Below are 26555 nucleotides of genomic sequence, written 5' to 3' on the forward strand. Positions count from 1 at the left end.
TGCCCAAAAGTGGGATTGCTGGGTCATAGGGGAGTTCTATGTGAAGTCTTTTGAGGAACCTCCATACTGCTTTCCAAAGTGGTTTACACTCCCACCAACAATGCAGTAAGGTTCCCTTCTGTCAGGGACTATATCTTATTCTTGAGGTAGAAAGAGCCAATCACTTAAAAAAAAAGACAAAGGGCTAGAGAGTTGCTGGCAATAGTGTGTGTGTGTGTGTGTGTGTGTGTGTGTGTGTGTGTGTATTTGGGGGGAGGGAGCATGGATGCTGTGTAGGCAGGTGTTGGTGGAGATTCTAGATCAAGGCTTTCCTACCTGTGGCCTTGAGAATGATCTCAAAAGACCACGCCATCCCTGTAGATACCAAATGTTACATAAAGCAAATCAATCAAAAAAAAATCTCAAGTAAACATCACACACACACACACACACACACACACACACACACACACACACACACACACAGAGGAACCTTTCACAGATAATGGCTGGATCCCAAATGTATTTTCAAGGATTCACTGTTGCTTTCTGGCCACCTGTGCTTCCTTCATGGGAACAACGTGGAGAAGCTAGCTTCCTGTCAGGTGGTGGTATGCAGATGGTAAAGACACATGTCGTGTTGTGAAAGGTCAGGGGTAACAGAGAAAAGCCAATGCCTCCTGTTTGAGGCGGTGGTGAAGCATGAGCCCCACAAGCGACCAAGCTTTGCCAAATAGAATGGGTAAACCCGGAAGGCTAAGCAACTCCACCCCCTCCCCCCGCCCCCCCCCCCCCTCCGGCTTCCCTGGAGTCCTGCTCCTAATTATCTCTTTAATATCTCTTTATCTTCCCCCCCCTGCCCCCCCCGCCACAACTTTGTGGCTGGAAACACCATCAGTGATGAATGACCACGGAAAAGGAAAGGAGGTTTTCAGGACTTCTTCATCTCTATGCTCTGAGGTCTTGCTCTTTCAGATACAGAGGATGGGCCCTCCAAAGTTTCTCCCCAACTCTACTGAGATTGTTGTGAACGCTTTCAGTTACCCAGTACCTTGTCACCCTTGCTGTTGATGCCCTCCTCCATATTCTTGCGTCAAGATTCAGAGAGTATCAGGCCCAGTGAATTATTCCCAGCATAGAATCACATCCCCGGAGCTCGGAGCAAGGCTCCCAGAGCCCAGCATAGCACAGTAATGTCCCACCCATCTCAAGATTGACAGCTCTCATGGTCACACTCTCAACAGATTGCCTTGTACCTTTGACTTCTGGGTTCTTCATGTTGGAACCAACTTCACTAATCCAAGTGATTCATAAATTTGTTTATTTTCATCCTGTGTATCAGAGCTATATACAATTGCTTATTGTTGCTGTTTCAGAGATGAAGAAAGCCAAGGTTCTTATACCAAGACATATTTTAAACAGACAAAGAGAAAACTATTTGTGTCCTCACTCATTCAGCAAGTGTAGTATGCCAGGCCTTGTACTAGTATGAAAACAAAGAATACGACATTGCACCTAATTAGTAACAAAAGCAGTTTGAAGCCAGTGGCTCATGCCTATAATCTGAACTACTCAGGAGGCTGAGATCTGATGATTGAGCTCAAAGCCAGCCAGGGCAGGAAAGTCTATGAGACTCTTATCTCTAATAAATAACCCCTAAAAAGCCAAAAGTGGAGCTGTAGTTCAAGTGGTAGAGCGCTAGACTTGAGTGAAAAAGCTCAGGGAGAGCACTTAAGCCTTGAGTTCAAATCCTTCAACTAGTCTGCAAAGTCCATTCTTATCTCTTAGTACTCATAGCGGTCCATGCATTTTAGCTTAGGAAATCACTGGTTGAGGCTCAGTTTGATCCTAGAGCCTACAAATCTCTGCTTAAGAGACTATCCTATTGCAAGTATATCTTATCAGCAGTGTGTGACTAAGAGTGAGCCTCGGGAGACCTGGTCTCCAAATCATATTCTCTTTAAGCAATTCATTCTTCATTTTGTGTGTGTGTGTGTGTGTGTGTGTGTCTGTCTGTCTGTCTGTCTGTCTGTGCATGCACACGTGTGCCCGTACGGGGCCCTGAACTCAGTGCTTTATACTCTTGCTTAGCTTTATCCCTCAAGGCTGGCACTCTACCACTTGAACCACACCTCCACTTCCTGCTTTTTGCTGGTGAGTTGGGGATAAGAGTCTCCTGGATTTGTTTGCCTAGGCTGCCCTCAGATGGCAAACCTCAGACCTCCTGAGCAGCTAGGTTTACAGGGGTGAGCCACCAGTGCCTCCTTCATTCTATACCCTCATCTGAAATCTCATCCCTTTCACAGTGTGGATAGTATTTCATATCCATTCTCCAGAGGAGATACCATGACCAGAGCACGCATTGGTGAGATGTCTTTTCTTGTCACTGCTAGCTAGCTTGCTTATGCCAGAGCCAATCTCTCGGGGGAGGGGGGTGAGTGCAGGAGAAGAGCCTTGGCCACCTCCCAAATCTGCACCACTATTGCTCTTGTCTAGATACGTTCATGACGAATCTGCTGTAACCCATTCCCTAAGCACAACCAGTCTTAGAGCCACCCACAGCTTCATTTTGCCCTAGATGCCAAAGGATTGCTCAAAAATGATCCTCTTCCTCTCCCCTCCTTTATACTCTTATTCTGCTATTCATTTCTCTTGAGACCTTCAGAACGTCATTGGTCTTGCTTCGGAAGAGTCATGGAGAAACACAGAAAGAGTTCCCTGTTCACATCACACAGGGAAAGGCAGCTAACCCTTAACCCACAATCTCTCCATCCGCTCCTCCGATCCTTCAACCTCTCTCCACTGTCTTTCTCATCCTTAAGTTCTTCCGATCTCCTTCACTCATTTCCCACCCCACCCCCAACCCCAACAAGGCCCGTAATTAGATCTAAAGCACAAGCACTTTAACTTCATCATTCTCCACCTGTCTAGCTGACGTGCACGCTTGTTCCCTAAGCCCTAAGTTGGTTATTGTCAGTCCGAGTTTCCAGAGTCAAGGGGATGCATAGCACATGGTGACAGCTCCCTTGTGTACCACAGATTGATGACTCCTTAACCCTTGGTTTACATTAACATGCAAGATAGAACATCTATAAGTGTTTCTACTTTAATTCAACTGGCACTTGCCTATCGCTGTTAACAGATGTCTTTCCTTGGCTGCTATTCAAAGCCACCTTTGGTAAGTCTCTTGGAGTTGTTCAGGGAGCAGGGGGTGCATTGGGTCTTCATTTGTCCATGAGGAACCTGGCTTTGTAATTAGCTCCACCTCATCCACACCGTGGTTGGCTAGAGAGCCTTAAAGACTCAGTTCCAGTGTCCTATCCGGGTTGTGTGTTCCTACATGTTCATTGCTCCAAGAGTTGGGAAAGAGCATCTAGAATGTTGCAGATGGTCTCATAACACAGCAACTTCTCTTGTTAACAATCATGGTGACAAATCATGATAGAATCCTGCTTCTGTGACCGGCAGCCATGCAGCGGCGATGGGATGGGTAGAGTTATAACGTGATTTTCATGCACTGAAATTTAATTCCCCTTGGGAGGTAAGAACGTTGAAGCCAAGTACAGGTGGATGGCTCAGGTCTCTTAATTCTAGCTACTCAGGAGGCTGAGATCTGAGGATTGTAGTACGAAGCCAGTCTGAACAGGAAAGTCCTTGAAACTCTTATCTCCAGTTAACCAACCAAAAACCATAAGGGGCTGTGGTTCAATGGGATTGTATCAGCCTTGGGAAAAAAAGATGAGGGATAGTTCTCAGGCCCTGAGTCCAAGCTCCAGTACACACACACGCACACACACACACACACACACACACACACACACTCGCATGCACACATGCACACGCACACGCACGCACACAAAGGTAGAAAATTAATCCAAATTAATCCAGTGGTGGTGTTGGGAGGTGATTAGGATTAAAGTCATCAAGAAGGAACTTCATGAATGAACCACCAGTGTTATTATCAGAGGGGGAAAGAACCCAAAAGTCACATGGACACCTCTTCCTGCCCCCTGTTTGAGATAACCGGAACTTTCCCAGCAACAGGAAGGCCCTAACAACATCTAAACCCTCAACCTCATATTTCCACAACTACAAGCCAAAGTAAACTTCTGTAGAAGTTTTCCAGCCTGAAATATTTCGCTATTGTAATATGACATGGAGGACTACAGCAACATTTGCAGAAACTCAGTCAGTTCTGTTTATTCGTTAACAGCTTTTTTTTCTTTTGCCAGTCCTGAGGCTTGAACTCAGGGCCTGGGCATTGTCCCTGAGCTTCTTTTGCTCAAGGTTATCACTCTACCACTTGACCACAGCATCATTTCCAGCTTTTTCTGGGTATGTGGTACTGAGGAATCGAACCCAGGGCTTCATGCATGTTAGGCAAGCACTCTACCACTAAGCCACCTTCCCAGCCCCACTCATTGACTAGGCACAGAGAGATTAAGTAACTTTTGCAAAGTCCCACCCCTAGTTAAAGGCTGAGCTGAGATTCACTTGTGGACTGTTTGGTTGGGCCAGTGGTTTACAACCTCAGGACATCTGACACTTTCTGGCAGTAGACAGCTGCAATGAGAGGAGGTCCCCACAATATTGTCTGTCTTGGCCACGCAGCAGTTGAAGCCTTTCTATTACAAGGAGTTGAGATCCCAGGAGTGAAAACTCCCCTCTCAAACTCATTGGGCAAATCAGTTGTCACATCAGGACTGTAATTCAGAATGTAATTCCTTCTTGGCTTCTGATTGGCTGCTGACTTCCTGTGCTATGGGACCCAAGGATGGTTCCAAATGGTCTGACTCTTCTAGGGTCATGGGGTTCAAGATGTACGAACTTAGATTTGGGCCACACAATGAGTTTCCCAAGATAACTGGGCAAGGCAGAGTTTTGGCTGTGAGTCTCTGGGAAAGATCCATTTTCTCCTCTGACTCTCAGTTTCTCCTTCTCTCTATACAGCTTCATAAGCCAGAGGGCACCAGGGAGAGGTTGAACCAGACTCATGGGTACTCAAATGTTAAGTGACTTTTCTTTCTTTCATGGGGAGGAACTGGCCCCTATTCCAGACCCTCGTTCTTACCACAGTGCATTATGAAGGCTCAGAAAACAGTGCTCATTTATGTGGCATGTCTGCTCCCAGAGGATGCATTTGGGGGGAAATGTAAGGTAGCCACACACATGTAATTCAGGCAAGCCAGCGGCGAGCTCTGCACTGACTCCACCAGAGAGAATGGGAGGTGTTCCATCTCCTAGGCTTGATTGCCTCCTCCCTCAATGTTCATGATGATGTCCATTCGCTCCCCCTGAAGGGGGCCCCCGGAGAGAGATCAGACAAATTGAACAATGTAGCTTGATCTGGCAAAGATTTCCAAGGATTCTGGCCCCGGCTCCTGTACCTCTCTGTAGTAAATCAGTGACAGTCACTTTTACAATTCACATTCAACAACAAAAACTCATTTAAAGATTCCGCTTGGCCACCTACCTACTCCTAGAATGACCTTGGGCCACCCTTTTGACCCTGCAGAGGCTCTGGAGTTTGATCAAGTTCGATTAGGTGGTAGTCGATGCGTGTGGACTATGGTGTCAAAAAACTTCAGGATTGAATCGAACTCCACCTCTTTCGGTTTTGAGCATCATAATCTTTCCTGTGCCCCAGTTTTCTGATCTCTTGAATGGGTAGAGTAGGTGCCAGTGATAACTTCTGAATTTTTTTTTTAAAGAATAATGCATTGACGATCTGCTAAATGTAGAACCTCTCATGAGCTATGAACTCCTCTGTACCTTAGGAGAGAGGTGCTTTTAGTAGGATAAGCTTTCCAGACAATAAGACTGAGAAAATTGGTGCCATCATAAATCGAAAATATTGGAAGTAATCAATGCATTTACTATACCTACCCTGGCTGGGTGTCACAGCTCTGCACCTAATACACTGAGAATTGTTGATAGTTCATCCAAGCGGTTGTATGGACAACTGGAAACTACTGTCGCCTTCCAACACTGAGTATAAACCAGGAGAGGTATCGTATATCTATAATACTAGCAATTTATGAGGCAGAAATAGGAGGATCATGGTCCTGAGCCAGCCAGTGCCAAAGCACGGGATCCTATCTGAATAATAAACTAAAAGTGAAAAGAGCTCAGGGATGTGGCTCAAGTAGAAGAGTGCATGCCTAGAAAACACAAAGCCCTGAGTTACACACACACACACACACACACCACACACACACACACACACACACACACACACACCACACACAGACTATCATAGTTGGGCTTAGTAGTATATACTTAAAGTCCCAGCTACTTGGGAAACTGAGGCAAGTTGACCACTGGAACCAAGAGCTTGAGACCAGCTGAGCAACACTGTATGATCTCCATTCAAAACTAAAATAAAAGCTGGGTGCTGGTGGCTCACGCCTGTCATCCAAGGATTATCTGAGGATAATGGTTCAAAGCCAGCCCAGGCAGGAAAGTCTGTGAGACTCTAATCTCCAGTGAACCACCAGAAAATGGGAAGTAGAGCTGTATCTCAAAGTGATAGAACTCTAGCCTTGGGCAAAAGAGCTCAGGGCTCGCAACCAGGCCCTGAGTTCAAGCCCCACAACTGACAAAATTAAAAGTTTCAATGAAAACCAAACGACAACAAAAAGAGAGTGTCATATCATGCATCCACCTAACCCAGGCAAAAATCCACATTCAAACTCAATCACACGTTTGGACCGCCTGTTCTTCTCACGTTGTGAAGGTGAACAATGTTAAGTAGGTGACCACCTGTCATTGGGTTAAGGCCTTGACACAGGGTCACACATTGGTGCTCTTAGCTAGCCTGGAGAACCCAAAGATTGGAAGTACGAATGAGCAGTCCATCTCTGGACCTCAGAATTGGGAACCCTGACCTGGGAAATCCAGCCTCAAGCAACTGAGACACACCATAATGAATGAATAGGGAGTATCACTCTGCCTTGTGTGCTAACTCTCCTCAGCCTCTCCCTTCAGGCCCCCAAACCCTGCTGGCCTGCTTTCCAACAACCTGTACTTAGCCCTGCACCCTCACCGGCAGAGTGGGTGGGGGCAGGGTGAGTGCCGGGTAATGTCTCCTCAACAGTTGGGTCTGTGAGAGCAACTGTGTGATCTTGGCAAACAGGAGCCTCATTCCAGGACTGTGTGTTGACGCTGATGTCACGGCTTGCGCTGAGCACCCAAGCTACTGTTAACGAGCTGTTCCAAGTCCAGATGCAGTGTTTTTCTCACCATATGGTCCGGGCTGAAGTGCAGAGACTTTCAGACAGGGATGCCGCCACAAGCCAGACATGCTGAGTTCCTGTGCAAGGGGGAAAACCTACCTAAGAAGAGCAGGTGCTCCAGTCACACACACTCCAGAGAAGGTGTACTCATCTGCATACCCCTCACTCATTGGCCCATTCACTCATCCATCAAGTAACCACAAGTAGGAATGGAAAAGCACCATGTGGCAGGTGCCATGCTAGGCCCGAGGAATGCTAACGTGGTTTAAAAGCTACCTAGGACCTCGAGCGCTGATTGTAGCCAATCAGAGTGTGAGAACAAATCATTGTATGGCATTACTCTTTTTTCTTTCACTTTGTTTATTTCCCTATTTCGCAATGCCACGGGACCAAATCCCAGTGGCTCCCTTCTGCCAGTCTATGTTATGATTGTTATTAAAAGCTCTGTCATACAAGTAGCTCTTGGCTGGGCATTGATGGCTCACACCTGTAATCCTAGCTAATAAGGGATTATGGTTCAAAACCAGCCTGGGCAGGACAGTGTGTGAGACTCTTATCTCCAATGAACCACCAAAAAGCTAGAAGTAGAGCTGTGTGGCTCAAGTGGTAGAGCACTAGCCTTGAGCACAAAAGCTCAGGGACAGGGAAGTTCAAGCTGCAGGACCAACACACACACACACACACACACACACAATTAGTTCTCAAGAACTCTGGGGATTAACTTGAGTTGGTAAGGGGCTGGGTGTTTGCTGACGGGGGTGGGGAGGTGGGGGTGGGGGAGGAAGGGAGGTTAAGATCTCAGTGCAGACTTTTTGCCTCGCATTTGAGAGTCACTGAGTTCCCTGGGTTCATTTCCCAGTATTGCACAGAAAAGAGAAATAATAATCGCACAAACAATTGATAAAGGGTACTATAGAAACCTTTGTGAAGAAATTAAAAGAAAAAAAAAGGGAATCCAATGCATTATCCTACAAAATTAAGAAGAGTAGAGTAAGGGGCAGAATGGGTAAGAATATTGAAAGGGGTGACATTGATCAAGATAGATAGTATTCATAAACGGCTTTGTTCAAAGGCAACTCCTTCATACATCTACATGCTAATAATAATAATGATGACGATGATGTTAGTACACTCAGCATCTAAACACCTTTCTGCTTGAAAGAACTCCCCCCACCTTGTCCCTGAGCTTTGTTTGTACTCAGGACAATTGCTCTACCACTTGAGCCACAATGCCACTTCCAGCTTTTTTGAGTAGTTTACTGGAGATGGGAGTCTCACCGAGATTCCTGCCTGGGCTGGCTTTGAACCACAATCCTTAGGTCTCAGCCTCTTGAGTAGCTAGGATTACAGGTGTGAGCCACCAGCTCCTGGCTTATGGTTTTTTTTTGTTGTTGTTGTTGTTGTTAGTGTCTCCATTGAGAACACTTCTGACCATGTCGCCACCCCACTTATACCCAGGCCACCAGCAGTGTGTAGCCCTGAGATCATCTCTGAAAGCAGATGGCTTCCTTCCCTTCTTGGCATTCTTCTCTGTCCCCCAGCAATGTAGCCAGGAAAAAAAAGAAATATAACTATACATCCTATCATACTCCTTTGTTCAATATTCTTCACATAGAAGGGGGAAAAATCCGTGTCCTTCCCACAGCCTACTTGGTCCATGGTTTCTGCCTACTTTTCCTGACTTTATTTTCTGGTTCTTGACTTCTTTCCCTCAGCATTCTGACCTTTATCTTGTTCCTCACGCACATCACAATGTGAGAATGTGGACAGGTGGAAATGTCAGAACCAGTGAAGATGATCCTAGCAGCAAGCTTAACGGAAGACAGATTCTGGTATCCATCAGGCAAAACCTTCAGTGACACACCTACATAATCACATTTGTATTCCTTCTAGTTCTGGGAAGATAGGATCTTATTAGGTCTTCCTTGTTTCCAGGGCAAGAAATTGAGGCTCACGTGCCTGAGTTAATGGAATGTATGTGGGAATGATTATATCATTTCTGGCGTGGTTAAGAAGACTGCACAGGGAAATTCTCTGTCTCTCTGTCTCTGTCTGCCTGTCTCTCTGTCTCTGTCTCTCTCTGTCTCTCTGTCTCTATCTCTCTCTGTTTGTCTGTCTCTGTCTGTCTCTCTATTTCTGTCTCTGTCTCGGTCTCTCTCTGTCTCCTGTCTCTCTGTCTCTCTCTCTGTGTCTCTTTCTCTGTCTGTCTGTCTGTCTGTCTGTCTCTTTCTCTCTCTCTCTCTCAGTAACTTCACTATGGTGACACGAGATGAGCATGCAGGGCTCCTAGGTCAGTTAGAGCTGATCCCTCAAGGCTGTGGGTTTTTTGTTTTGTTGTTGTTGTTGTTCTGGTAACCAATGAGATCCTTCAATCGAGACCATTAGATTTACTAAGGGCCAAACAAGCACACATAAGCTAGGTGCTGGTGACTCACGCCTGTAATCCCAGGGGTTGAGGATGCTGAGATCTGAGGATCATGGTTCCAAGCCAGCCTGAGCAGAAGAGTCCTTTGGGACTCTTATCTCCAATTTACCAGGGGAAAAAAAAGAGATGGAAGTAGAAATGTTGCCTGCTCAAGTGGTAGAACACCAGAACCAAAGGAAAACATGAGGTCCTGAGTTCAAGCTCCAGTACCTGCACAAGCCAACCAACCAACAACAACAACAACAAAAAGTAGGTGCACATACCCCAAAACATTGGAAATACTTAGGAGAATAAGTCATTCCCTGGCAAGTGTGGTTATTTTTGGCCAGGGATATGGCTGGAATCCATGCTACCCAACCATTATACTCTTAACAACTTCCAGCTCTCGTGAATTTTCTCTACCAGGAAAATTCCTCTTGCTTAATAAAAGAGCTTGCTGCAGAAGCTCAAAACCCAGCAGCAATTAATTATTGACAGAGTATGTGAATTGGAGATAAAAGAAAAGTCATTCTTTGTCCCCCCCACACATACACATGATAGTAAATAAATTTAATTATAGGAGAAGAAGCTTGGGGGATCTTTATGTGTATTACGTTTTATTAGCTGAGACATTTAAAAGCATGTCATCCTAACAAAGAGGTCTCATGTAATCCTAAATGTTCCTCTTTGGTGTGAGGCTCCGGAGTGAATAGACTTAATAGCGCACCTGGTGGCAGATGGCTGCTGCCCTGACAGGTATTGAACAGGTTTATCATCAATTAACTCTGGTCTACATAGGCCTACAGCAAATTGGATACATAATAGTACCCTAAGCTTCTTTTTATCATGGATACTCCCACCTCATTCATTAGGATTTGGGGGGAACAGTGAGGGATCCCAGAGCTCCAGAATATGCTAAGGGTACTCTGAAGACAGGAGATGGAGAGAAGAAAAGTACCCTTGTCAAAGGATGTAAGAGATGTGGGCCCTGGTATGGGCTCTCTGTTAATCACCTTGGTGCTACTGTAACCAACACTGAGATAGCAGCGTAGGAGGAAAAGTTCATTACAGCTGATGGTTTAACCATTTTCAGTCCTTGATTACTAGGCACCCTTGCTTTTAGGCCTGCAGCAAGCAGGTAAAGGAAGCCCATGCATAGAAGAGATCAAAAGTAAAATAAGGGACTAACTCCTCCCATGGACATAGAACTTAAGACATGGGTGTTTTCCTTACATGCTGGCTAGACTGATGTTTATTCCACTGTCAGGAAATGAAAGCAAGAGAAAAAGGCAAGGGCTGACATTTCAATATTTCCCCCAATGACACACCCCCAATAGCCCAACTTCCTCCCACAGGCCACGCCTCTTAAAGATTCTGCCACCTTCCAGGAACACCAGAGGCTTTTAGCTCGTGGGTCTTGGGAACGGGATCTTTTAGTGGTCCCCTGGGTAAAGTATGAGATCCAAGATACTGCGGAGAAATCTCATAGTTTGAACCAGGCCTATGGCTAGATGCTCTTTCTTTACACATGTCATTTTATTCTCCATTGAATGCGAGGTACATTTTAGGATCTTACAGATGGAGATGAGGCATGGAGACATGATTCAACTGGCTGGGTTCACAAAGACCTGTTTGATTTCTTTCATCGCTCCTGGACTTCAGTGAGTCATTGATACAATAAATGTCATTGGATTAAACTCAGAGGTCAGCGAAACATTTCCTTAAAGGGCCAACTGTGAATACATTAGGTCTCAGGGGCCATATGGTATCTGTCTCACCTCGTCTGCCCGTTTTCATGGCATAAAAACAATTATAGATAACACATAAATAAAAGAGTGTCTATGGTTTCCCCCAACACAGGTTTATTTGTGAGCATTTCAATGTGAATCTCTATAATTTTCATCACACCAGGTTATTATTATTATTATTATTATTATTTGGGGATTTTTCTTTTTCTAACCACTTAAACATTACAAATCCTTCTTTGCTCTGAGTCATACAAAACACACACAAACACACACAAAAAACAAAAAAATAGGAGATGGGCGGGAATTCACCAACCCTAGACTGGATAATCTTGGAGGTGTTGTTGAGCTCTAACGTTTTCTAAAAGCCATGGCAACAATAAGATCTTTAATTTATTAAGCCCTTGAACATGCCAGACTCTCTGCTAAACGCTTCCCAGAATTATCTGCCTTAATCCTTACATTGCCCGTGTGAAGTCAGGGATATCATTATCTCCATTTCAGAGATTATAAAACTAATAGTAGAGAAATTAGGGGGTGTATCTAAGGTAAACATAACTAGTAAGAGGTAGAAAAGCAATTTAAACTCAGGCATAGAAGAGTCTCAAGAAAGAATAAGTCATCTGCTAGTTTTTTTCTGATAATCACTTAGAACTATATGTGGAATTACAGATTAAAAGAAACCCCATGTGTTTATCAATTTTGCGGGCTCCCTGAGGTTACTGTGTGTGTGTGGAGGAGAGATGGAGAGGGAGAGAGAGACAGAGAGAGAGAGAGAGCCCTGGGGCTTGAACTCAGAGCCTGGGGTCTGTCTCTTAGTTATTTTGCTCAAGGTTAGTACTCTATCCCTTGAGCCATAGTTCCACTTCCAGCTTTCCCCTGGTTAACAGGAGATAAGAGTCTCATGAAGTTTCCTTCAAGGGCTGGCTTCTAATTGCGATCCTCAAGTCTCAGACTGCTGAGAAGCTAGGATTACAGGGGTGAGCCACCGCTGCCTGGCTACCCTTGTGTGTGCGCGTGTGCACACACGCGTATGCAAGCCTGTGTGCACAAACCTATTCAATGATTCCAGGGTGGTAATAACGATGTTCTGCTGGCTTTGTCCTCCCCTTTCCCAGAAACGTGATGCCCAAGACCGTGGAAGGGCAGCTAACCATGGAGAAGACTCCAAGTTACTTTGTGACCAACGAAGCGCCCAGGCGCATTCATTCGATGGCCAAAGACATCAAACTGATCGTGGTGGTGAGGAACCCCGTGACCAGGGCCATTTCTGACTACACTCAGACGCTGTCCAAGAAACCCGAGATCCCCACCTTTGAGGTGCTGGCCTTTAAAAACCGGACTCTGGGGCTGATCGACGCGTCCTGGAGCGCCATCCGCATCGGGATTTACGCCTTGCACCTGGAGAACTGGCTCCAATACTTCCCCCTCTCCCAGATCCTCTTCGTCAGCGGGGAGCGCCTCATCGTGGACCCCGCTGGGGAAATGGCCAAAGTCCAAGACTTCCTGGGCCTCAAGCGTGTGGTGACCGAGAAACATTTCTATTTCAACAAAACCAAGGGGTTCCCGTGCCTCAAGAAGCCGGAGGACAGCGGTGCGCCCCGGTGTTTGGGCAAAAGCAAAGGGCGGACTCACCCCCGCATCGACCCCGACGTCATCCACAGACTGAGAAAGTTCTACAAACCCTTCAACAGGATGTTCTACCAAATGACCGGGCAAGACTTCCAGTGGGAACAAGAAGAGGGTGACAAATGAGCCCGCTGCAGAGTCGGATGGCCAGAAGGCTCTGTACCTGAGTCCTGGGTTGCCTCCTCCCACCCCAGCTCCCCCCTCCAGGGTCCGATGGCAGGTCAGCCTTTTGGGGTGGGAGAGGGGAGGGCAGCAAGTCGCCTCCCTGTCAGGATCCCTCCAGCACTGAGGGCTTAGGCAAAAAGATGGGATCCGTGGCCCTCCCATAGGGGAACCAGACCAGCCTGGACAGCCAGCTGTCTCTGGTTGACCAGATGCCCGAGAACCCACCATGAATTTTTGCCTTCTATTTATTGGTTAGTAAGAGAACCAAGATAAGGCAAAGGTCTGTCAAAGTCAGAGGAGGATGCTGGATGCCACCCGAGTTTGTATGGTGAGCATCGACAAGGAAAGGGAGAGCTCCTTGCTGGGGGGTTCTTACTTCCGTTGGGGGAGGCCAGATTCTTAGCTCTGCACCTGGCACAGGTACCTGACCCATGAGCCAATGCTTGGGTTTCTTATCCAGAATGCGATTTGGGGCTAGGAGCTCCAGGACTCTGAGAAAGCACACGGTTCTCCATCGAAGACATTTCCAGCCCTCTCATTCCGGAGGCCTCTCTCACCCAGCACCCCCAAATTTCCTTGTTCCCCACAAGAGGAAGGCAGAGACATGCCCCTCCACTCCCCACCAAAATTGAAATAAAAATAAATACATGGAAACAGCAGACACCCGGAAGCTTCCTTCCTGAGAGCTATGTGGGAAGGGAAAAGGTTCCCCCCGTCTTTAGGAGTGACCTGAATTGTGGAAGATCAGGTCCCACAGGGATGAGGTTGCTCTCAGAGTCGAGTGTGGGCAGCAAGGCTGGCAAAAATAAATAAGTAACCATATCTGAGGGTGGAGGAAAAAGAAATCCAATCCAATAAGTGGGACGTGTCTTTTTTACTGAAAGACCACCCCCACTTTATCCTCAACTCCCCCAAGCACCCAGGATCCAGTGGTGTATTTTGAGGAAACTTTTTGCCCCCTACACACACACACACACACACACACACACACCACCATGAAAGTCCCTAAAGAAGCGAAGATCAGAGAGCTGCCTTGTCTCTTGTGTTGACTACACCGTAGGGATACAGTGGAGGGGAGAGAGAATGTTTACCGTTCTCCTATTCCTCCCAAACCTCCTCAACCCACTCCCGCCCACCCCCAAGGTCACCTCATGGCTTATTTGGTCTATACAGAGACAGTTTCTGTTGGGGCACTGACAAGAGCTTTGATCCATTTGTCAGATGCTGGGGAGGGCTGTGTGCAGGTGCCCCCCATTAAGGGCTGCCTAATAAAGCATCTTTTCCCATTAGTTTGAATGGATTCAATGCAGCATTTGACATAAAAGCACTTGTTCATAAATCTCTGAACCCAGGAATTGTTCTAGTAAAAAAAAAATTGGAAATTTGTATGAGTTGGGGAGGGGGAGTGAAATCTGTTCAGCTGTTTAATTAAACTGTCATTTCTCCTGCCCAATGAACACCGTGTTGTTATAAAGCTTCATGCAACCTGATAAATCGGTTTTTGATGGCTTCTTTGTCATTGGTCACTTCCGGTTCCTCGGCTCCACCCAGACTCTGGAGAGCTGGCCAATGTTTTTCCTCTGGGATGGACGGGAAAAACAGGTTTGAGAGTCTTTGGAGCGTTTTGTCTGCAGGGTGGGTGATTCTTGCAATAGCACAGAGAGTCCAAAAGCAGCACATGTTTCCATGTTTCAGCCAGCGTTGCCAGGGCTAGTCTGATATGCCACAGTCATAAAAAGCCTTGCAGATGAATTCCTCTTCAGATAAGAAAACCTTGAGTCGAAGCCTCCACGTATACTTTTCCTGTCAAAGTAAAAGAAGATAGAGATCAAACTACAAATGCACCTGTGTTTAAAGGAAGGGAATGTCTTCCTGTTCAGAGGGCTTATTGCAGGATTGGCTAATGTGAGACCTTGTTTTATAAGCAAAGCAAGGAGAGTGGGTCATTAGCCCTGGCTACAACTCAAGACATCTGTGGATTATGGTTTAAGACCTAGCTTTCAAGTGAAGCCTGGTAGAGCATGCCTGTAATCTCAACACTCCTCTGACATTGAACATGGAGAATCTTAAGTTCCAGGACCGCCTAGGCCGCAAAAGGAAAACCCAATTAAAAAAAAAAAAAAAAAATAAAAACCCAAAGAAACAAAATAACACACCACTCTAGGATTGAGAACAGCTGGAGGAAAGTCTCCTCTAAGTGTCACATGGTTCCACTCCTGTCCACTCCTTGGCTGTCTATCTGTCTCCTTGTCCCCACAAACACGAGACATCCAGACCCCAAGTTCAGCTTCCCAAGTAAGCTAATACATGTGTGTGTACTCACATACATGATACATGAATAGGGCAAGCAAATCTAGTTTTCATAGGGCCGATCAGCCATGTTCACTTGGGAAATAAAAGTGGGGAGATTCTCCTTCAGAAATTATTCCTACACCCTTCCCTGTGGTAAGTCAACTGCAGGAAAACAATGTCTGTCTGTTCATAAGGATGGCCTATGGGGCTGGCTGAGGAAGGGACCTTGTTTTATGACAACAAGGAGTTGTCATTATGGGGCTTGAGCCCTGAATACAACTCAGCGACCTGTAAGGTTTTTTGTTTTCTTTTCTAAGTCATGGGGCTTGAACTCTGGGCCTGGGCACTGTCCCTCAGCTCTTCAGCTCAAGGCCAGCGCTCTACCACTTGAGCCACAGCTCCACTTCTGTGTTCTGGTGGTTTATTAGAGATAAGAGTCTCACAGACATTCCTGCTTGGGCTGGCTTTGAACCTTGATCCTCAGATCTCAGCCTCCTGAGTAGCTAGGATGACGGGCATGAGCCACCACCGCCAGGTCTGACTTGTAGGTTTTAATTCCTGGATTATAAAGGAACAGAATCCTGACCTTGAGGTTCTGAAGGTTTTTCTTCATTTGGTGACCTAGTTCTAAGAAGAGGTACAATCTGATATGGCCTATTAGCTGCACTATCTACTCTACCTGGATCTTTGTAACTCTGGGAGGAAGCCATAAAGCTGTGCCCTCCCCTCCGTGGAAAGACTTCATGAAGGAATTATCTTCTCTCCAGAAAAGCCAGGTCAACTTGTAAACACAGAGCAGGTTAATAACACTTCCTAATAACACATTTAAGCCAGCGCCAGCCAACTCTCAGGGAGATTGAATGCTATACTTGATTTCAATTAGCAAAGCATAAATTATATTCAATTCTCTAGCCCCCCCTTTCCTCCCTCAAATACATGACTCATGGTTCTGAAGGGCTAAGTGGTTTAGAGAAAAAGGAGAATTCAGCTTTCCAAACGGTTCTCCTATAGTCCTTTATTTGTTGCAAGTAGCATGTTGTAACAAATCCTTCCCATTGTAGCTTAGACCTTCCAGCTCCACACACAGCCATCACAACCACAAGAACACCCAACAACAGCTCCATCCATTTTTTTTTTTTTAGTCTGATGGAAGCAATGGAATCGTGTATGGTAAATATTCGGCTGAATTCTTGCACTCTGAATTCAGAATTCTCGAGTTCTGAGTTCTAGTCCTGGGAATCCTATTCAGCCCGAAGGAGCCCTTCAGGTAAAATTCGGAGTCCAACAAGAATGTGATGTGCTCCAGCCCATAATACTAGGGTGTGTCTGAGCCCCCCCTTTTCTAAGGCCTCTTGGTCCCCACTTTCCTACCCCCTGTCATTCATGTCTCCATTCTTTCCTCTAAGAAAGCTTTGGTCATAGCCCAATAACGTGGAGAACAGAGATAACCAGGTTTTATCCTTGCCTGGGCCTGTCTTGGGTGAGCAAACTTACCCATCTGAGCTCTAGTTTTCCTTATCTACAACACAAGTATATGTAATCCTATCTAGCCCATCACCCAGGTTTTTCCTCTGACAACTCTGAAAGTAAGTTAATAGGGGGGAAGACATGGGAAAATAATACCATATTTCATTCATGTAAAGGATGGTGGTGATGCCAACGCTGATGATGAAGATAATGGTGATGGTAGAGGTGAGGATGATATTGATGAAGAAAATGAAGGAGGAAGAGGAAGTTACTAATGACACTTTCAGAGCAATGATGTCCCAAAGTGGAACAACTGATCTGTATAAAGCCCAGCCCAGACCAAACACACACACACACACACACACACACACAAGAAGCTCTCTCTAAATTGCACTGATCCAACTGAAATTCACAATCCAGCTGTAAAACTGTCTCCCTACCCCAGAGAAGGGTCCTTCTACCCTGTGCTGAACACTACTTCACCTGGCCTTTCTCCTCCTTCCAACTCGAGATTCTTTTAGATATGAGAAGGCTCCAAGATTCATTCACACACACCCGATCCTCTTGAGACAGAAATAAAGGTGGAAGTTCCCCACACCCAGGCCATGAGTTTGATATTTGAAGTTCTGATTCTTCTCATTTTACATGGAAGACAAATGGTCGACAACCAAGACCCCATGCTTGGGCACACAGCTCTTATATGTTTCTTGAAAGAAAGTTAGAGAATCATCCTTGGGCTCCTATAATACAGTGGGGTGGGAATGATGAGTCCATATGGATTCTAATTTCTCATAGGAATTAGGAGTTGTGATTCCCAGACACAAAAGATCACACAGGGTTTAATAACATAAGACAATGTCATATATATCACCATCAAAGATGGAAATAAAGATAGACCTACCAAAGATGGAAATAAAGGTATACCTTCCATGCAAAGGGAGCCAGAATCCCTGGCTTTGGGAAGACAACACAGCTGTGGCACCAATCACGTTTAAGTCCCTGCTGATCTATAGGGTGACTGAGTTACAGCTGAAGGAAATACAGAGCAGGACAAAGTCACCTTGACAGAGCTCCCAGCCTCATGGTAATGATGGGTATAGGGGTGTACTTGGACAAGGGTTTATGCTGTTGTGAGAGAAGTGTATGGGTTGCCCTAAGAATGGAATAACTAGGAAATCATGTGGGCAAGATCCAATAGGGAAAAAAAGAAGGCCACCAACTACTTGTGGCATTAAAGACCACGCTCTGTAGCAATTTGTCTCATCATAGGTCTATGACTATCCTCCAGTGGAGTTAGACCAAATCATGAAACAGTAGACGCCACCAAAATGAGACATAATGAAAAAATAATAGTGTCCCTTAAGAAATCTACTAGCCAGAGATACCGTATGAAAGGAGAAGTGTGCAGAGGAGGTCATTATTATAAAGGAAAAGTGGCTGGAGCCAAGGCATTATTAAGTATGATAGATCCTTCAAAAAAAAATAAGGATGGAGGGAGGTAGGGAAGATTGCATTTCAACAAGTCCTGCCTGGGCCACACTCAGAATGGAATATACACTCACCTTTGCCTCCTAACATAGCCTTTCAGCAGCTGGTAGAAGCATCTCACTTCAGAGCTCAATCTATTAGGCAAATCTACTTGTAAATATCCTCAGATAATCAGCTGTACCTCGGGTGGGAGGGACTTAGAGAGTGTTCAGCTAATGGGATGAGGGATGACCTGACACCTGACACCACTGGAAGGGGGGTGGTGGCTTGCTGTAGAGACCAGGCAATAGCAGCTCTGGGAGACAATCTAAGAAGGGAAGGGAATTTGCCTAGGAATAAACTCACTCAGGAGCTTTGAGGGGAAGCCAGGGGGCACTGACGGGCTCTATGGCTAATTAGAGCAATCTCTATTGCAATAGATCTGTTTACTCTTAAAAAAGCAACCAGGGAATGGGTTTAAGATGGTTGTCACTGGCCAGAGTAAGAATCATGAACCCAAACTGTCAATGTTATACGTTCAGTGCTACGGTATATCCCACAACTATTGACATGGTGTCTGGGGCTCACTCAGAACCCCGAAAGAAGCTGTAATGGAGGATCTTTCTGATTTCAGGTCAGACACCAGAGACCTGTTCCAGCTCCAGTCTATGCATGGCTTTTATGAATGATTTTTCCCAACTGACCATTTCACGACTGCACCCAAAAGCCAGTATCACTGCTCTTACCTATTTCAAAATCATCCTTTTCCGAGCAATCCCCCAAAAAGGAGATCAGAGCTGTTCAGAACTGACCTTCCTGGGATTTGAAAAGCACTTGCGAAAATAACTTGGAAATCATGAGTCCTGAGGGCAGATTGTAAGGAAACGCTCCTTTCCCTCCACTCCGAGAACAGTGCTCTGTGACTCGTGCGCTGGTCTTCACCTCTATCTCTATCTTGCTGTGGAAGATGGGACGAGTCCCATAAGAAGTTCCCTAGCGGGCACAGCCCCCATCTTTAAAACATAGATTTAAGGGGCTGGAAAGGTGGCTGAATGGTAGAGTGCTTGCCTTGCATGCCTGAGGCCCTGGGTTCGATTCCTCAGCACCACATAAGCAAAAAAAAAGCCGAAAGTGGCGCTGTGGCTCAAGTGGTAGAGCACTAGCCTGGAGCTGAAGAGCTGAGGGACAGCACCCAGGCCCAGAGTTCAGGCCCCATGACCGACCCAAAAAAAAAATAAAGTATGGATTTAAAACATAATCTTCCCTTTAGGTTCTTTTCATTATGATCTCATATAATCTAGGATCTTTGAGCATGTGACTTTTAATTTTAATCCCTAATGATTTTTCAGAAAAGATGAATAATTTCTTTTGTCATAGTATTTCCTTCTTCGTCTTCTTCTTTTGTTGTTGTTGTTGATCGTGGGGCTTGAACTGTGGGCCTGGGCGCTGTCCCTCAGCTCTTCAGCTCAAGGCTAGTGCTCTACCACTTGAGCCACAGCACCACTTCTGGTTTTCTGGTCGTTTATTGGAGATAAGAGTTTCACAGACTTTGCTGCCCAGGCTGGCTTTGAACCACAATGCTCAGATCTCAGCCTCCTGAGTTGCTAGGATTACAGGCTTGAGCCACCAGTGCCTGGCAGTATTTCCTTCTTGACTTATGAGTCAACAAGTATCTGATCACTAAGGGAAACAGGGTTAGTGCTTATCTTGACCTCAGATAATGCCAAGGAAACACGAGTTCCATGTGTCACCTACATGCATTGAATATTAATGGCTACATTCTCCCGCCCTTCTTCTCTCCATTAATTTACTCCTCTCCCCTTGACCTCACCCCACACTGACACCTCAAGTTCCAACTTCCTACTATTCATTTTGTTAGATTTAAGTTAGCTGTTTAAAGCACTTACACCATTGGAATCCTCTCCATGTATATACCATACCTTACCTTAGTTAATATATTTATGTGCAATATGCACAGGACTGTATACATGGTTATCTATGTATATAAATCAGGTCAAACTTCCACATAGGAGAGAAAACATGTCTCTCTGAGCCTGACTGACTTCACTTAACATATTTTTTTTATCCAGGTCCATCCGTTTCTCTGGGGGCAGTAAAATGGGGTCCCCAAAGAAGCATTGACAGTTGCCTTCATCTGGGACATACTAAATTATATACAAGAAGAAAGTCTCAGGTCGTGACAGTTGTTAAAGCAAACTGTGGGACTGTGCGGCCTCTGTTGCTTTTCCATCTCTTCAATTATTTGGCAAACATTACTGTAGCATCACCATACTCAGTGGAAGAAGGAAGTGATAAGTACAAAACCCCACCAATTGCTCTTACAAAGCTTGTGTGTGTGTGTGTGTGTGTGTGTGTGTGTGTGTGTGTGTGTGTCTAGGGCTTGAACTCGGCCTGGACACTGTCCCTGAGCTTTTACGGGCAAGGCTAGTGTTCTATAACTTGAGTCATGGCTCCTCTTCTGGCTTCTTTTGGTGGTTCATTGAAGATAAGAGTCTCACAGACTTTCCTGCCTGGGCTGGCTTCAAATTGTGATCCACAGGTCTCAGCCTCCTGAGAAGCTAGGATTTCAGGTGTGAGCCACCAGCGCCTGGCTTCTCATGAAGCTTCCACAGGAGAACAACACCAATCCATATGGGAAGAAGGGGCGGGATGGCTCCCAGGGCTTATAGGAACCCAGAACTTGATTATTAATAGAATTTGGGTATTGTAGGAGATAGTGAGTATCCCCTTTCTTTGCATCTCAATTTGAGAGAAGAGTTAATAGGAAGGTTTTGCAAGTTTCTGATTAACCTTCCTTTCCATTTCTGTATTTTTTTCTCACATCTCTGTATGTGAAAGAAACACAAATTATCCTGACCACAGAGGGAAAAAAAATGAGTTGACATTCCAGGATTTGTTGGGAGCCAGCTTGGAAAAATGACAACTCCTTTTGGTGCATGGAAGTTTATGAGCCTGCAACTTCTTGTCCTCTTCTCCTCTGCGTAGAGGCAGAAAAACACAGCAGCAGGGCTGGGAAGGTGGCTCAGTGGTAGGGCGCTTGCCTTGCATGCCTGAGGCCCTGGGTTCGATTCCTCCGCACCACATAAGAAAAAAGATAAAAGCCTGAAGTGGCGCTGTGGCTCAAGTGGTAGAGCGCTAGCCTTGAGCTGAAGAGCTGAGGGACAGCGCTCAGGCCCAGAGTTCAGGCTCCACGACCGGACCCCCCACACACACAAAAAAAGAAAAACAGCAGCATTCGTGCAGGTCCCTGTTGAGCAAAAGGAAGTGCTCCTCTTCCCCCTCAAAATTGCAAGCAATCAGCCGGCACTAGTGGCTCATGTACATAACCCTAGCTACTCAGGAGGTTGAGATCTGAAGATCCCAGTTTGAAGCCAGCTCAGGCAGACAAATCCTAAAACCCTCTTCTCCCCAATGAATAAGCCAGAGGTGGAAGTCTGTGGCTCAAGAGGTAGAGCTGCAGCCTTGAGTGACAAACCTACCCTGAAGCACATGAGATCCTGAGTTCAAGCCCCCATAGTAACTCATACACATGAACACAAACATTTCAAGCAAATTCCCATCCCCTGGGCACATCTACCCCTGTCACCTCTTTGCTTGGAGCTGGGTTACCTCTGTTTCTCTGCTAAAGGAGATTTCCCCTAAAATGTCTTTGGGAACCAAGTTGGTTTTTTTTTCTTTTTGTTACCAGTTTCCAAGATTATGAGGACAGTCTTGGATCTCTAAGGGAAAGAACATCTACAATAAATGTTAAACGGGAAAAAGCAAGTGTTCTATGATCTTTCTGATAACCTGCAGAAGAAGTAATATTTAGCAACCACTTTGATTTGTCCTGTCCCCAGAGAAAAGAGCAGGAGGATGTGACAGGCTAGCCTCAGAGTCCACTGTGCTTTTTTTTTTTTTTGCCCATCAAAGGCAGAACTGGGAGGAGTGGAGTTGGAGCTGGCCTCTTTCCTGTCAGTGAAGGAAGAAAATAGTTCTTTGTTTCTAACTCGGTGGAGCTGTCTGTGAACACTGTCACAGAAGATGAGTAGCTCCTAGAAATACAGGGAGAAAGGGTTTTGGAAATAAGAACCTTTATTACCTGGGATGTTGAAAGGAAAGAAAGAAAGAAAGAGAGAGAGAGAGAAAGAAGGGAGGAAGGAAAAGAAAAGAAAGGAAGGAAGGAAGGAAGGAAGGAAGGAAGGAAGGAAGAAAGAAAGAAAGAAAGAAAGGAAAAGGCAAGCAATAAAGTGGTAACTGTTTACGCCATAGGCTGTAGCAGAGCCCTGAGTCTAAATCACAAACTTACAGTTTGGTTCTCACAGCCAGGATGAATCCCATGATCCATTTTCCCCCTGCACTGGTGCAGAATGCAGCAGAGAATGTAGATTGGGGTCTCTATAAATTCCTGGTTTCTAACCTCAGCCAGGCCCTCATTTCTGCTATTCATTCTCTTTATGGGTCCCTGGGAAGCTCTTTTATTTGCTTATTTATTTTTTTTTGCAAGCCCCTTGTATTTGTTTCGGAGACTTCTCTTTTATTCGATCTGATTTTTTTCTTCTTCTTTAAGATTGCCTTTCCTCGCCACATCTCTTACCTCTTGTTCTCTTGTCTGAGGGAGGTGGTTTCATAGCGAAGTTCTCTGCTTCTCCTTCAACGTGTGTTTTCTCATCTAGGAAATGAATCCAGTTGCTAAATGCTAATGGCTCTCCTACCTATCACCCTAGCTATTCAGGAGGCTGAGGTCTAAGGATCGAGGTTCCAAGCCAGCCCAGGCTGAAAAGTGTGTGAACTTCTTGTCTCCAACTAAGCAGCAGAGAGCAAAGAGCCAGAAGTGGATCTGTGGCTCAAGTGGTAGAGCACCAACCTTGAGTGGAAAAAGCTGAGCAATAGCTCAAGGTCCTGAGTTCAAGCCCCAGTATCAGATTGCACAGAGAGAGAGAAGAGAGAGAGAGAGAGAGAAAGAGAGAGAGAGAGAGAGAGAGAGAGAGAGAGAGAGAGAGAGAACAGAGCAGCAATAATACCAATCTCAATAAATCACCAAGACTAAGTAAGATAACACAACCAAGGAGCATCCCAGGGGAACTGGCAGAAAGCAAAAGCTCAAAGGTCAGTATTATTCGTGTTATTACTAGTGTTATTAAAATATTTTAAATTATTAAGCATGCCATTATTATATTCCTTGTTTTGCTTTTGGTCTCCAGCTCTTACCCTCTAAAATCATGTGCATATTCATTTATTCTACCCCTCCCTTCATTCCCCTCCCCGTCCAAATAGTTCCTTCTAAATTGAAAGGAAAGAAACATGATAACTTTCTATAGTCCTGCTCAAAACATTCTTAATCTTCTGAATCATGCAACCTTTCAACTATTAGTCTGCAGGCTTGTTTTTTAATCAGATGAAAAGAGAAACGTCTTCATTGCTCGAGACACTTGTAATTGGAATCTTCTGTTTATGAAAGCACCTTAAATTATAAGTTACTTAAGGATGAGAGGACACAAAAGAGAATGCTTAGACAATAGATCTCAGTATCAGGGGAAATATATACAATTGATATCTATATATAACATATACATACATACATATCACCATATATATACTCTCTATATATACACACACATAGGGGTATATATTTTTTTCTTTCCCTCTCTCAAGTCGGTCCACCAATATGCATAAAAAGTCACATTTCATAGGGCATCTTTAGATCTGAGATCCTTCAGTTTGAAAAGTTCCAGATTCCTCGAGTGGCTTCTCAGATGTGAGACTCTAATACTTTTCTCCCAAACTACTGGGCTAACCTATCCGGTATTCCAATTTGTGTGAATCCTAGGAAATACTAGAGTTCAAACAACTCCCATTAAAGTAAACAACCCCCGAAAGGCTTATGGTAAGTGAAAGACAAACACCAAGAATAATAATAGCGAGAATCTCTTGAGTAATCATGTATTCAAGATACACAGCCCATCGGAAACAGCCACTCTCATCAGCATTCATTTAGCATTCATTTCCTGAGTAGAATTCCGATGTGTGTTTGGCTCTATGAGGTAATGGAGGATCAAATCCAAGGTCTTGTACAGACTAAGCAGGTGCTCTACCACCAAGCTCCAACCAACAGCCCAGAAACAGTTTGGAAATGGCAAATCTGTACCCTTTCAGGCAGAGCTTGGTTTTTATTTTTTTACTTTTATTGATTGATTTGTTTTTGCCAGTCCTGGAGCTTGAACTCAGAGCCTGGAAGCTGTCCCTGAGCTCTTTCACTCAAGGCTAGTGCTCTACCACAGCTCCACTTCTAGCTTTTGGTGATTAATTGGAGATAAGAGTCTCACAAACTTTCCTCCCCGGGCTGGCTTTGAATGGTGATCCTCAGGTCTCAGACTCCTGAGTAGTTAGGACTTTTGGCATGAGCCACCAGTGCTCAGTGTGATCGTTTTACTTTTTGAAGGGCAGAGAAAAGAGGAATGTTACATGGCCCATGCATGTTATGGGAAGAGACAAAGTAAGCACTTTAGCCCATCTTCTTCATGCAGACACCAGCTTCAGGTAAAGACAACAGCTGTGTTAGTGAGACAAGACAGGGAGAGGAATTTTCTGTTCAGGGGTGTGTGTGTGTGTGTGTGTGTGTGTGTGTGTGTGTGTGTGTGTGCGTGTGTGTGTGTGTGCTGGGCATTCTCCCTGAGCTTTTTCATGCAAGACTGACTCTCTACCACTTGAGCTATACCTCCACTTCTGGCTTTTGAGTCATTTAATTGGAGATAAGAATCTCTTAGACTTTCCTGCCTTGGCTAGCTTTAAATCACAACCCTCAGATCTCAGCCTCCTGAATAGCTAGGATTATAGGCATGAACCGCCAGTATGTGGCCTTGATCCTCATTTTCTTTTATAGTCTACATATAATTTTAAAAATCTCATCTCTCCTCCTGAGGGCTGTCAGGTTTGGCAAATCATTGCCTAGCACCTTCATGCATGGTTTACGGAGATCTCCTCAGAGTGGCCTTCTCCCAGTAGGTTCAACCCTATTTTATTTACAACCACTTATGCATGTGAGGCCATACCAATTGCCTGCATTATCCCCTTCCTAATAAATTCCTTCTGGGTTGTTCCATCAGTTCTTTAACTGGAAGTGATAGAAAGCATAATTAAGTAAGGTCTGGGGCTAAAGGAAACTTACTGGCTCATGGAGCAGATCTAGGCCAGGTGGCTAGCCAGAGGTGTAATTTACAGCAAATAATTTAGTGATATTAGACCCTGGCTCTTTTTCAATTCTCTCACTTTTCTCCCTCTGTCTGCTGGTGGTATTTGCTTCTGCTGATATCGTTCAGCCTTTCTTCAGTCTCTGTTCAAATAGGACCATTACAGCCTCCTGTAGTGGAGCCCACATCACTCATACCAATGCCACAGGGAGGAAAAATATCTTCCTAAGAGCTCCATCAACAATGGGGTCACCTGTAGGATGCAATCACTATGGCTAAAGGTCTAGAAGACTCTCTGGTGTCAGCCACAGGTGGGGGCCAGGGAGAGACACCCTTTCTAACTTGAGGAATGTAATTTTGAATGAAAAGACGGAGAAGAATCCTAAGAGGAGGTGCTGAGGAAACACAAACAAGCACAATTCTCTCTAGTGTGCCATATTGCCTACATGATAGATTGCAAATTCCTCAGCTCAGCCCACCACGACGTTTTACACATCTTCTTAGAACCATCCCTCCAACTCTGTCCTCGGCCAGCCACTACCTTTCCAACTATCCTGTCACATGAATGGGTGGTTATTATTCCCTACAAAACTTGGGCTTTAATTTCTACTTGTCATGTCTTCCAGACACCACCCTTCTATTCCCTACAAAATGCTGCCAGTGCTTAATGCTCCAAGACCTGGTGAGAAATGCCCCATCTCCAATTCTCCAGTTACATTGGTCCCATCCTTACACTTTAACTACTTTCAGGGCACCTGGAGTTCATTCAGGTAATGGCATTTCCTTGAGTCATTGTCATCTACTAGACCGTGAGCTCCTTGAAGGTTGAAGGAATGTCTCCTTCATCGCCAGTCCCAAGATGGATACAGCAAAGGTAAATGAAGGATGGAGGAACCGACAGAGCCCCAGTCCTCAATTACTGTGTGATCTCACTCACCCAAGTCCTAATGGCTTGTTTCAACAAGCTGGTGGATCTCCTATA

At 45.2% G+C, this 26555-nt stretch overlaps 1 protein-coding gene across 1 annotated transcript in view; it reads left to right on the forward strand.

The window, feature by feature from the left end:
- Positions 1-13369, forward strand: part of Hs3st4 (heparan sulfate (glucosamine) 3-O-sulfotransferase 4) — a 333621-nt gene extending 320252 nt beyond the window's left edge. Inside the window, exon 3 of the mRNA XM_013011171.1 lies at positions 12482-13369. Coding sequence (XP_012866625.1) covers positions 12482-13118 — 637 coding nt within the window. The 3' untranslated portion in view covers positions 13119-13369. The remainder of the gene's footprint in view (positions 1-12481) is intronic.
- The last annotated feature ends 13186 nt before the right edge of the window (positions 13370-26555 follow it).

The sequence above is a fragment of the Dipodomys ordii genome, unplaced genomic scaffold (genome assembly GCF_000151885.1).
Source record: "Dipodomys ordii isolate 6190 unplaced genomic scaffold, Dord_2.0 Scaffold14, whole genome shotgun sequence".
NCBI lineage: Eukaryota > Metazoa > Chordata > Mammalia > Rodentia > Heteromyidae > Dipodomys > Dipodomys ordii.